Source organism: Eschscholzia californica, unplaced genomic scaffold, assembly GCF_041429995.1.
Source record: "Eschscholzia californica isolate CP2 unplaced genomic scaffold, dmEscCali1.0.p SCAF_5, whole genome shotgun sequence".
In the NCBI taxonomy this organism is placed as follows: Eukaryota; Viridiplantae; Streptophyta; class Magnoliopsida; order Ranunculales; family Papaveraceae; genus Eschscholzia; species Eschscholzia californica.
In genome coordinates, this window is record NW_028238472.1 from 9,945,625 (window position 1) to 9,958,704 (window position 13,080).

The following is a 13,080-nucleotide window of genomic DNA, read 5'->3' on the forward strand; positions in this document are numbered from 1 at the left end:
CGGGTACTTATCGGGTATATCCGTCGGGTACCCGACGGGTAATGGGTACCCGAGATAATACGAAAAAATACCCTAGATTATATAGTATTCTTGTACGTTAGGGTTTTTCTCACCAAGTTACCAACTCACCAAGTTATGAAATTTCTCAAATCCTCTTTTCCATGGTTGAAAGCTAATTTATAAAACACAAAAGTAAGCGAATTAATATAACATAAAGGTTCATTTCTTCTTTCTTGATTCTCCTAATCTCTAATCTCTAATCTCTTATACTCATCAACTATTGTACGCGGGATATTTGCTTATTTAAGGGTTTATGTCGTTTATGATATTTCTTTTCACTAGATTCATGCAAATTCTTCTACTTTAAGAAATATTTGATATGCTCTTGTGGATACCCAATGGGTACCCGATACCCGATGGGTACCCGATGGGTACCCGAGAATTTTAAAGGCTCCGGTTCTGGATCCTTTGATTGAGGTACCGGTACCGGAACCGTCAAGAACCGAAACCGTTACAATTTATAGGTTCAGGTTCTGGATAGTTAAATACCGGAACCGACCCGTTGACCCCCCTAGTTTAGGTAGTTTATTCGAGCCCTTTAGCATGAAAATTTGGACATACCATGAAAATAGATCTTAAACACAGGTGAGGCAGGCCAAACACAACAAAAGCCACAGGAAATTTTAGATCGGACAAGAATTTGAGATGAATGATCTAATCGATGCAACTATTACATAGTGACGTGGTTTTCCCCCACGGAAGAATTTCCATTCGGAAACATAAATTTATATACAAATAAAGAATACCAAGGAAGACCAGAAATCAAAGCCAGTCCTACAAACAAATTTGAATCAAGCATAACCGGAACAAAGAACATCTGAATAAAGATTAAAAAAAATTAAAATCTACTAGTCATTCACAATTCATGATTTTCTGGTCTACTTGGGTCAGTTGTTTCAGAAGGTTTATAGTAAACGTCATTGAACGGGAGATTGAATTCTAAGTCTGCATCAGCATCGTTTTCTTCCATGTAAGTCGTTCTCGATAAAACTCGAGAGTTCCTCCAGTCCAATCTTAGTTCTTGTTCCTCCGTACTTTTATCGGACGAGTTATCATAAATATTTTCAGGAATGGGATAGATGAAGTTAGGAGGTTCGAGAAAACTTGCCTGTGGACCTGTAGACTGGGGATCACGACGATCCCACCAATGGCTACCGGAAGGATATTCTTGATTACTCGCGTTGTCATGCTGAATCACACTTTCCCGAAACATAGGAGTTGAAGTAGAAGCTTCCATGTGACTCTGTACACGTTCCTCGTCTATTGGGAAACCCCAGTTCTCTTCAAATCTTGGTATTGTTCTTGTCTTATTCGGATCAAATGGTGGCGTCCAAAAATCTCTTCCACTCTCATCCAACTTGGTTGTCAATGGTTGTTCAGCTTCTGGATCTTGCTGATCACCGCGTGATGTGTAATACCAGTCAAGCAAATACGGGTGATTCTTTTGATCCGTATCTACCATCCATAGAGAACCTAATTGATAACCGTTTATAGGAACATACCCCATGTTATTATATAGCATATCCCGTGAGATATATCCACTTGTGTTGCCTTGGAATCTCATAGTCGGATGGTTTAATAGCCTATTCCTTGGATACCTCTGTTCTTGGTGTGTTCTTTGCAATTTTTGCTCTCTGAAATTCCGAACATTGGAGAGAAATTGCTTCCCCTGATCATTTGGTTCCCAAGTAGGATAGCTGGTTTGGAAGCTGCAAATCAATCACAATTTCAGACGAATATGATTTTTGACCTTATGTCATCAGTTACTGGACTGCGTAATACATACCCACCAATCCTATGGAACATTAATGCAACAATAGTTAAAACAAGTCAGACTCAGAGGATTCAGATTCAAAAAATCTAAAAGAACACCTCCTTAGTCATTGGATTCTTTATTTTTACTAATGATGAATTACTCTTCGACTAGCCCTTGTTAGAGCATCTCCAACGGAAGACTCGAGAAAAACTCTAAAAATCGAAAGTGTTAAGTCTCAATTGAGATTTTCTTCCATTGGTGGCAGAGTAGAGACCCTTTACTTCTTTTGTCTCCAATGAAAGTATCAAAAAAGAAAAAAAAAAATATTTGTCCTCGTGCCACTTGATAATGATAGAATAAAATTGGTTGTAAAGAAATTATGAAGGAAAGTTGCCTATTGCCCAAAATATAGAAGGTAATGATTATGACAATTAGAGATCCTGAAGAGGACACTCTAAACTTATGTGTCCTCTTGTGGATCTCTAAAATAACTACCTCCATGTCATCAGAGAGTTCAAATAGTCTTTAATCAGAGAGAAAATCTTAACAAAACTCTAAAATCCCATGTCGCAGTCTAAGTTTTAGAGATTAAGTCTCCCAATGGAGATGCTCTTATATCATATGCAAAAGACGTTAACCTAAAGCTGTACTTTATGGTAATAACAAAAGTTTGTGCAATTTCGTAAATGACGTACATACAAAACCGCACATGATTCCCATCAAAGTTACTGAAATCTAGCATCCGATGTAGAACACAAGTATCTGTGCATCCATCAGGCAAAAAAAATACTTAAAAGGAGTATCAATGTTACATCTCATACCTCAAGAACGATTTCTCCATCTTCCCTTGCGAGCTCCTTTGGTTTCGAGGTGCATTGTGCGGTGAACCGTAATTGCTATTGCCGTGATTTCCAAAATCAAAGACACTGAAGCTGCAGAAGTGTAGATAAGAGAAAGAGCTTGAATTTAATCTTCCGTAAAACTCCAAGAACAACTCATATATTTAATTTGAACTGATTTTAGAACAAGATTCGACCAACATATACTGAGCCATTAATATGGGTATAAGAAATATAGAAGAACTATAACCTGCAAACGTGACCCACACCTTCAACATCCACTGTGAAATCTGAAATGAACTGCAAGATGGCATCCACCCGCTGCAGAATTTGTAGAACTTATTAGATTAGTACGAAGAAGGCTAATAGATAAAAATGAGAATGAGATGAAAATATGTTCAAAATAGTACGGAAGTATACCTGTGGTACCACAAAAAGAAGTAAATATGGAGTAAGAAATATTGAGGCCATCTCCTCCAGCAACATCATCCCAGTGTACTGCATTAATAATTAATTTAATACATAAGCACCAAATATTATTTACCATTTAAAAGTTTAAACCAGGGGAAACAAGAAGTTCAAGTTGGTTTTTTAAGGGAAAATGAGTGAAATCTCCGTAGGCCAAATTTTCTTTTCTCAAAAAGGATCCAACAATTTTTTTAATAACTTCAGCTCCTTAATAAGATTCGCACAGGGTTACAGAGGCTTGCGCGGATTTGCAGAGGTTTGAGTTGGATCTAGTAACTAAGAACATAATGTCTAGGTGCTCTACACTCATTGTCAATTGGTTTTAAGTTGGATGACCACAAACTTAACATGGTATCAGATCTAGGCCCACACGTGTTAGGTTTAAAAGCAACACTTGCTCCATGTCAACCGCAAAGAAAAAAACGTGTTAGGCCCAAATAACGCCACACATCAGGGGGCATGTGAGAGTCCCACATGGAAGAAGGGTGATCTAGTAACTAAGAATATAATGTCTAGGTTCTCTCCACTCATCGCAAATTGGTTTTCAGTTGGATAACCACAAACTTAACATGCATAACTATTATATACAGGAAATTGCATGTTTGAAAATGATCATCGTGATCTGACAAACAGATCCTCCACAGCATCTTTTTCAGTGGGACAAAGTGAGGCGAAGAGTAGTAACTAATATATTGCGACTATTATTCGTCATTCAGCATAAGTGTTGAATGAGTTATATTAAAGTGAAACGAAACTAGAGGATAAGCCAGTATTTGAGAAGCTTGAACTTCAAATTCTGTTATACTTCAGTTCATAAATTTCTGTTTATACGATAATTATGATTGTTCATCAAGAATGGTTCCACTGTGGCGTAATTAAAGCTAAAGTTTTTGCACTATAATTAGCAGTTTAGCACATAAGGATTAGAAAAAAAACCATATTTACCTGAAATAAGGTTTCAAATTCAATTCGCACAACATCAGTATTTTCTTTGCCACGCCATGTTTTTGGCATGTAATGTGTATGCTGGACTACTAATGACATTGCTCCTTCTGGTTCAAGAACCTGTAGCTCATCTTGTATAGCGGCTCTACTAATAGCTGTTACAGTTCCAAAAACAGCAGCATACCAGAACAAGTTGCGACCATATATCTGAAAACATTTAAGGTAATTTTCCGTCAAATGAAACTCGACTTCTCTGAACATCTTAACTGTGTAATGCTAGATAAAATAGACTTTTAATTAGTTGATTAGAAATACTATTTACATGGCCTTCTAGTAGTGATTCTTCAAGAAAAGCAATAATGATGAGAATAGCAGCAAAGCCTCCAGATACAAAAGAGATGAACTTGGCAATAATAGTAATGAGAGGAGATGGAAATTGCTTCAGATAATCGGCAGCATGTATTATGCTGCTATTCATTCGGTGCTTGAACAAATGATCAACCTGTATATGCCAGATGAAAAGATTAAAGAAAGATATTTGAAAATCAAATATGCTAAACAATGAAGCTGTTTCCTCGAAACGGCAAAATTGATGTCTTAATTTCTTCGAAACGGCAAAATCTATGTCTTAATTTCTTCGAAACGGCAAATCAAACTCAATAATTCTCTGCAATAGTAGAAGCATAGCATACTAGCACGCAATTTTTCTTTGATATATTTATTGCTTAGAGTGCGAACACAAGAAATCTTATATAATGTATGCTTATGAATTGATATGACAAAGAGGACACAACTAGTACTTTTCTCTTTGACACCTCAAAATACCTTCTCACCGCTATTGGGAACTTATACAACTAATCCTGAAGATACAAGCTTAAACTGAATAAGAAGCTCTTTAAGTAAACCATCAGCATGTGTTGTATGTATTCCATAAATAGCTATTTTCCTATTGTATGGCGCCAACTACTACTTCTTTCTGTAAGAAACTTATGTCATAGGCTCTGATTGGTAAACCTTAAATTTTTGCAAATATTTGTACCCCAAGGCACGTTTCTGTGCTCTCTGTTGAATTGCAAACATATGAGCCACTTTGTAACTAGCAATGCGAGTTATGATAATTTGTAGGGATGTTAAACATCCTATTTTGCCAGAGGTAACTATGAATTAATTCCTCAAATAGCATTCAAACAAAGTAATAAACACCATCAAGGCATAAAAGGAGGAAAATGTAAATATTTGCTAAAGTTCCACTGCAAGCAAGCAATAAAACCAAAAACAACAAAGACATACTTAAAGGAAGAGCAAGAAATAAGATGAATCCTCATGCCTTCTTCTGCTTCTGCCTTTCCTACCAAAGAAATGTGAAACTGCTAATGTCTAAAAATTGTAGCTCCTACAACTTGCTGACCACGAAATTACCTCTGAAGGTCTTAACTAGGGTAGTTCACCTCTTATCTTTACCAGGTTAGTTACTTTTCGATGGATTTACTAAATGACATTGAAGATGAAATTTGATTAATGGGAGTCATACCTCATTGAATTCTCTAAATATCCACTTCGATAAATTAGACCACCGTCGAGATGATGCCGTGCTTGGATGATTGTATAACTGTTCTGCGTGCCTCAAGAAGAGATATACCAGCATAAATATGACAAGAAAGGGAGAAAGGAGAAGCATTGCCAAGCCTACTGTCATAAGTCTCTTTCTCAATGCCATAGGGTTCGAAAGAAAATCCCTCTGTAGACAGAAGTTTCTGAAAGAATAAAATACATTAGAATCAGAAGAAGAAGAGCATTGGTCGCTATTTTACTTGTTAAGAAGTAAAAAAACGAAAAGAAATTGAACTTCTCCACAACAAATGTGGAAGCAATAACCTTTAAAGCAGTTAAGCCACTCCACGACTAAACGTGAGCTTACTTACTGTGTGACAACGTAAGTGAGATAACGATGTACACCGCACAATTGGCATACACTGAATGTCTAACTCATTTCTGAGATGTCATCTTATTGAAATGAATTGTTCAATTAACACCATGAGACTATAAAACAATTATTTGACAAATGGTTATAGTTTTCATCAATTGGATTTTTAGCTAATATTTCAAACAAGATTAGATGAATGTGAATTATGAGAAGCAAAATGTTTTCTTACATCCATTACACTCAGAAAGAAGCTATAGAAACTCACACGTTGTTGGTCCAGCAGTTATAATCTATTTGTAACCCAAAATTTGTCCAGAAACATCAATATGTCAGGCATATGGCTCCTATAATGGAGACAAACTAACTTAACTATCATTGGGATGGATGCTTCACTCAAGTGGTACATGGAAGCTTGAAACGTGTCATTTTATCAAGAACATTACTTCTTCCACCTGAGTGAGCAGGTGCGAGAAGAATTAAACTCAACTACTCGTTCTATATAAGAACCTTTGGATGAATGAAAAGGAAAAGAGAGATACATAAGACTTGCAGATCAATACACAATACCTATAAATTTTTTTTTTGAAAAGTACACAATACCTGTAATCAATAGAAAAGGAACAAAATAGGCTCAAAGGACACATCGAGATGATTATATAGATACCCCAGAAGCCTCATACTTGAGGAGGTAACACGAGATATGATACTTATGAGTAAAATTCCTTCTGAGTTGAAACAAACTGATGTCCATAAGTAAAATACCTCAGTTAATAAAATTTGAAGCTTTTTTGTCCATAATACGATGTTTTTTTTTGAAGAATTTGAATCAATATAACGAAAAAAGAGAGGAGGGACTGTACAGAGACAACAAGAAAAGAACAAAGGGAATCCGAAGCGACTACATGCTCAAGACGCTATTTTGACATACCTGTCAAACATGCTGTGTAGTATGCACCAATTTAAAGTCCATTCAAGAGTCTTGGGCAATATTAAGCGATTGTTCCTTCCATTTCTGCCAAAGTTGACTGCAGGACCAATACCGGGGACCCATTGAGAGATTGGAAAAGCAAGGACACCCTTATTCAGCATCGCAATCAAGTAATTCTCCTTGCGCATTATTCGCATGATCACATCATGTGCAGACAGATCTTTCACCACACAGAGTTGTTGAGATCTTTGTATCTGGACAACCTTTTCAAGAATCGATGCCCACGGCATTGTTTGAACTTCGCGATCAGTAACATGGAGACTGCATAAGAAGAGAAAGTAATAAACTTCGAAGCTACTTGACAACAAACTTTGAGCATCGAAAAAAGAATGGGGATTTAGTTTCTCAATTACCTATTGTAATAGAAGTTCCGAATCTCCAAAATTTCTTTTAACTGAGCAAAGAACCTTAAAAAGCAGAAGATCCAATAAACAGAAAAGATTCCTAGATATCCAACAATAACCCCTTTAATAAATGTTAAAGGAGTTAACGGATGTTGGTGAAACGCCTCTTTAGCCAGATCACAAGGCTTAATCCCTGACTCAACGGCATCTATCCCACATTTCGCATTTCGTAGGCCATTCCAGTCAACGAATAATAAGAAAACTGCAGAGAAACATATGGTGAATCCCAAGCTTAGGAGTTCAACTATCCACTTGATGATAATGCACCAAAGTCCTTTCTCGCAGTAGTAACTGTAAAGTCTTTCAAAGAAAAGGTCTAAATCGGCAATTGGTTCCACATTCAAGTCTTCACCATTGAGAAGACCAGAAGGACTCTCACTACCGGAACTTGGCACCCTTCGATAGTCAGACAATTCAATCTCATGTGGAACATCATTTAGCAGTTCTCTATGTAATGATGATTCTTCTCTGGGCCATTTCCATTTAAATATGTTGGAAGCATTTGTAGCGCCTTGTCTACCAGACATCATTCAAGAATTTTCAGACCAAGCAAATAGAACAAGTCCATCCCCCAAAATTATGTGAATGGATCCTAAAGCAAGTAAAGAAAGAAGGAAGATGCAATTCAACATTCGGTAAGGTTTTTTCAGAAATATAAAGTATTAAAGTGCACCACTAAATAGACGTAATGGCTACCAAACATAACGATTGTAAGCTTACAACAGTTAACTTGCTCTTTTAAATGATCATAGATGAAAATGGGGGAAAAGAATATGTGTCACTTATTAACTACTAATTAGCACAATTCGCTCAAAGAACATAAAACCGGTACGAGTTCGAAAATTTAAACTGATACAAGTGAAGAGAGAAGATAACATGTCCCACGTAATGTTTTCCAAAGTAGATCTTAACTTTTATTGCTACTCGTCTACTCATACAGAAACCATTAATCAAAATGCAGTTTTAATACTAAAACTTGCTTCCCATGAAGTTTGAAGCACTTGTCTTAATAAACCAACAATCCTACTGTTCTATTACGCTTAAAGATAACAATTGACATCTACCACCATCTGAATCACTTAAAGCAAAATTGACAAGAAATAAGCTGACTTCAAATTAAACAAATTCAAATTAAAGGCAGAAACTTGAAGCAATATATACTCAATTGGAAACGCTACCGAAAAAATAATTGGGCATAAAGATGAAGAATTACACTTCCAACTTTCTTAGTACAGGATTGGGATTATGCACCTTATATGTCTCCTAGAAGCTCCAAATCCACCCAGAGCTTCTGTAGATAAACACAAATTCTGATCAAAATTTCATGTACCCAGAATTCTTCAATGTCAAGTTAGGGTAAATACCAAAACAATAAATTGGTGTTCTCTATCAAACCTTTTAAAAATTAAAGTCTTCCCCATAAACACTAAAACCCAATATCATTCAAAGAGCACCAAATACCTAAGAATCATAGAAAAAACATACAAGAATCTATACAGAACAAAAATTGATGCCTATAAACAAAGAAATTACCTGAGACTGACAAAGAATTGCTGTTCAATTAAGTCATCAAACAGATGAAAAACAATCACAATAAGTGATTTTGATGGATACCCAAAAGTTATTTCTGTGTAATAATTCAAAAAAACAAAGAGTTCAAGTAATAATCAACTTAGGGAGAGTTAAAGGGTATGAGAGGAAAAGTAGAGAGAGAAATAAAAAGCGTTGAAATAAGGATAAAGATTGAAGGAGAAGAAAGAAGAAGAAAACAATAATAAAGTTAAAAAGTAAGAGAGAAGGAGGAGAAAAGGGTTTCGATTTGTTTGCGTGGAAGTAAGGAAGATTTGTTTCCCTAATTTTTTTAAGTGGCGTTTTGGGTTCTCTCTCTCTCTCTTCGAAGCTCTTCTTCTTCTCCTCTTTCTCTCTCTATTTTTTTTCACTTGTTGGAAGAATAAACGATGGATAAACAGTTAAGCCCAGATGAGCTCGAATTCGGGTCTTGACTAAATTAATCTAATATTTGGACTTGGGCTTTGTTTAGGGGTCACCATTCTTATGATTTCCATTCACGTCGATTTTCATCCGATTTGACTTTCTCATAAAAGGCCACGTGTCTTTATATATCTTTTCCTCCAAGATACGTAGGATCTAATCGCTGCAAATTTAGGTTGTCCTGTGAGGGACACTACCCGAAGCCCGAATCTTGGAAATATATCCGAAGTTTTTTTGATGAAACAACTATTTTACTTTCGAATTTGAAAATTTCATTTTTAAATCTAATTTCATTATCAGATAAAGGATTTGTTTGGTACGTGTGAAAAATTTGATCTAAAATCATTTTCTTTTTCGATGCGAAAGAAATGATTCAACTTTTTATGTTTGATATGTAAGAGAAAATTTGACGAAAACTTCTAAAGATATTACTGTCGGCCCCTTATATAGCGCGCCAGTTACAATTGGGGTGAGCGCCTTTTGAAGATCCTAAAACTTACATTCATCCCAAAATTCATCTCCGTCTAGAACTAGGTTACAGGAAGAAGCTTTTGATCTCAAGAAATAATGTTGGGTTTGATGAAGTTCAACTGTTGTTTTCAAGAAGTGGTTGAGGAGAAGATTCAATCAATCTTCAAATTCAGATTTAGGATTTTGATTGTCAAATGAACCTTCAGTAGATATGGATTTTAATGAAGTGGTTAAGAGAGAAATAATTAAGATAATTGAGATAAAGAGAGTTGTTGTTCGTATGAGAGAAAGAAAAAAAAAGAGACAGAGAGTTGTTGTTTGTGTGAGAAAGACGATGATCGGGAGAGTTGATATTCCTGTTTTTGTATGAGAGAGAGAGAGAGAGAAAAAAAAAAGGAAAGAGATAGTCTTTTACTAGAAGAGGAAAGAATCTGTGGGGAAACCATTTTACCACCTTTTTAGTGGAAAATAACTTTGAGTTTTTTCCAACATATTTTTCCCACAATAAAGTAGTTCGAACACTTTTTAGCTCTAACCAAAGAGTGGAAAACGATTTTCTTAAGAAAATCGATTACCCCACTCTATTTTCACGGGTATCAAACGGACCCTAAGATTCATTTTAGTTTTTCTCCCTAGAAAAGTAATTGTTAAATGGGAGTGTCTATAGGCGCCTCCGAGCCCCCCCCCCCCTCCCCCCCCCCCCCCCATTCTTCTTCTTCTTCTTATTTTCTTCTTCATTACTGTTCTTTCTCTCTCTATTTTCTCTTTTAATTTCCAATCTCAAAATTAATCGAACATTAAACCAACAAAAACCATTAATCTCTATCAACAAATATTATCATTAAACATCACGAAGGAAATCAAAAACCTAGATTTACTTTAAGGTCTTCAAATTTAGGAAATAAAAAATCCTTTAATCTTCAAGTTTAAACATCTCAAGGTTTTGTTGAGAGGATGAAGAAACCTTAGATTTAGGGATGAAAAAATCAACCTTAGATTTGGAGATGAAGAAGTCCTATATGGAGGAACCAACGAAAAACCCTAGAGTTTTGTGAGATTTGGGGATGAAAATCGACCATGTCTGACACCATCTGACTAGTCAATCCGAAGTCCAAAATAGGGTTTCGGACTTGGCCTAGTCTGAATCCTATCGGGTTGGAGTCAGACTCCTTTCAGACTGGGCCAGTCCGAGAACGTGCTTTTGGCCTCAGACTGGTGAGTCCGAACGGAGGGCGCCTACAGTTGTCGGAGGTTTGACAGTGGTCAAACCTTTTAGGGAGGTGCCTGTAGTAATTTTGGAAGCCGCCTATAGAGGCACCTTTGTAAATGTATGAAAACTAATTCCATTTTCACTTGTTGGAAGAAGAAACGATGGATAACTTTTAAGCCCAAATGAGCTTGAATTCGGGTCTTGACTAAATTAATCTAATTTTTGGACTTGGGCTTTTTCTAGGGGTCAGGATTCTTTTGATTTCCGTTCACGTCGATTTTCATCGTATTTGACTTTTCGATAAAAGGTCATGTGTCTTTACATATCTTTTCGCCCAAGATACGTGGGATCTAACCGCTACAAATTAAGATTGTCCTTTGACGTAAAAAGATAATTTTTGCACTACAAAAATATAGGTGTCGATGAACTAAGACCCAAAGTTAAATAAAAATAAAAATTAGACCAAGAGGCGGAATCTTGGAAATATCTCCAAATGAAGTTCTTTTTGATGAAACAACAATTTTATTTTCGAATTTGGAATTTTCATTTTAAAATCTAATTCCATTTTCAGATTAAGGATTTGTCTCGTACGTGTGAAAATATTTGATGTAATCATTTTCTTTTCTGATGGAATTTTCTTACATGAATTCAATTATTTGCGTTTGATATGTCAGAGGAAATTTGAAGGAAACTTCTAAAGGCACCCAAGATATTACTGTCGGTGCCCTTTTATAGGGTGCTAGTTGCAATCAGGACGGACACCTTTAGAAGATCCCAAAACTTACATTCATCCCAAAATTGACCTCTTTATGGAACTAGGTTACAGGAAGCAGCCTTGATCTCAAGAAATGAAGAAGAAGTAAATGTTGGGTCTGATAAAGTTCAAATGTTGTTTTCAAGAAGTGATGGAGGAGAAGATTCAATTAATCTTCGAAATCGAGTTTAGGGTTTTGATTTTCAAATCAATCTTCAGTAGATATGTGATGCTACATAAAATGGTCACGCGTTGACTATAGTCAATAAGTCAAGAAAGGACCAAAACCCTAAAACTCCTACGGGTCAACCCATCTCAAGGCAATATGACTGCTGAGCCCAAAGAGGTCTGCTACCTAAGCCCAGAATCGGGAGGTCGGCAAGATCGTCTAAGGAGACCCAACCCTGACATGCCTCAAACACAACCAGGTCTGACCTAAGATTCGTGAGGAGAGCTGGGGTTCGCATAAGCAAGGCCAATGTGGTATGCCTTGAACATGAGAAGGCAGAAGTATGTCGCAAGCTTACCAACTTAATCCAAAATCTTCCTAAAGATCGCAGTTGGTCAAGATCTTAAGTCTTTGTAGAGGCATGGGGGAGGGGGTGCGACCGGTGCGGCCGCACCGACCACCCTCCATCTAAGGGTCCCATTTTAGTAATGGTAAAGCTCTTTTAAATATAAAATGAGGAGCATTGTACATGATGATGCATAAAATGTCCAGACGTTGACGAACGTCTGAAGACTCAAGATCATACTTGAAGTCTACAAGGTCAAACCGGCTTAAGGCAGCATGACCGCTGAGTTCTTGATGATCCACCGAATATTTCCCTAACTAGGAGGTCGGCCAGAAGCAACCAGCCCTGCAAGACGCTCTTGGCATGGACAAATAAGTCCTGGGGTCTTCAAAGGAGTGAGGGGGGTCCCACAGGTTCGGTCAGTGTCTTACGCCCAGAACTGGGGAGGCAGCAGCGCCAAGCGACCTACCGATTTAATCCCAAAACTTCTAGAAAGATCTCAGTCGGACACACATCTCGAAGTGTTTAAGCCAGTTTGAACTCCACATATCTAAAAGGAGGAAACTTCTCTTCTAAAGTTTATCACAACGGCAAGATATCTACGAAGGATCCTTGAACTTAGGAACTTCCACTTATCAAAGATCCGGGATAGACTCTAAGAGAAACCCTAGATACTCACGAGATGAAACTTTCTCTTCAAATTGACTTAATCTCGAAATACTTCAAAGATCCTAGTCGGTTACAGATCTTGAAG

At 36.8% G+C, this 13,080-nt stretch overlaps 1 protein-coding gene across 9 annotated transcripts; it reads right to left on the reverse strand.

The window, feature by feature from the left end:
- Nucleotides 1–699: 699 nt before the first annotated feature.
- On the reverse strand, nt 700–11,327 carry LOC147536920 (autophagy-related protein 9-like). Of its 9 annotated transcripts, none has more exons than XM_086644553.1 (12): nt 11,264–11,327; nt 8,780–9,387; nt 8,636–8,675; nt 7,334–7,976; nt 6,921–7,241; nt 5,600–5,822; nt 4,391–4,570; nt 4,069–4,275; nt 3,076–3,153; nt 2,906–2,976; nt 2,638–2,748; nt 700–1,769 (listed from the first exon to the last, which is right to left on the reverse strand). In XM_086644553.1, the coding sequence occupies exons 4-12, from the start codon at nt 7,912–7,914 to the stop codon at nt 917–919; spliced, it is 2,625 nt and encodes an 874-aa protein (XP_086500679.1). In that variant the 5' UTR covers nt 7,915–7,976; nt 8,636–8,675; nt 8,780–9,387; nt 11,264–11,327; the 3' UTR covers nt 700–916. The 9 variants fall into 9 exon arrangements, with proteins under 9 accessions (XP_086500679.1, XP_086500677.1, XP_086500676.1 ...); XM_086644551.1 differs by having other exon boundaries at nt 8,918–9,387; nt 11,264–11,287; XM_086644550.1 differs by lacking the exon at nt 11,264–11,327 and having other exon boundaries at nt 8,918–9,433.
- Between the last annotated feature and the right edge of the window lie 1,753 nt (nt 11,328–13,080).

Bases quoted from the DNA above. Each gene is read 5' to 3' on its own strand.
- LOC147536920 (XM_086644553.1), bottom strand. From the start codon at position 7,914: ATGATGTCTGGTAGACAAGGCGCTACAAATGCTTCCAACATATTTAAA. The intron at 7,242-7,333 runs GTAATTGAGAAA...CTTCTTATGCAG, and splicing joins CGGAACTTCTATTACAATAG to TCTCCATGTTACTGATCGCG. The intron at 4,571-5,599 runs GTATGACTCCCA...TGGCATATACAG, and splicing joins TATTTAGAGAATTCAATGAG to GTTGATCATTTGTTCAAGCA.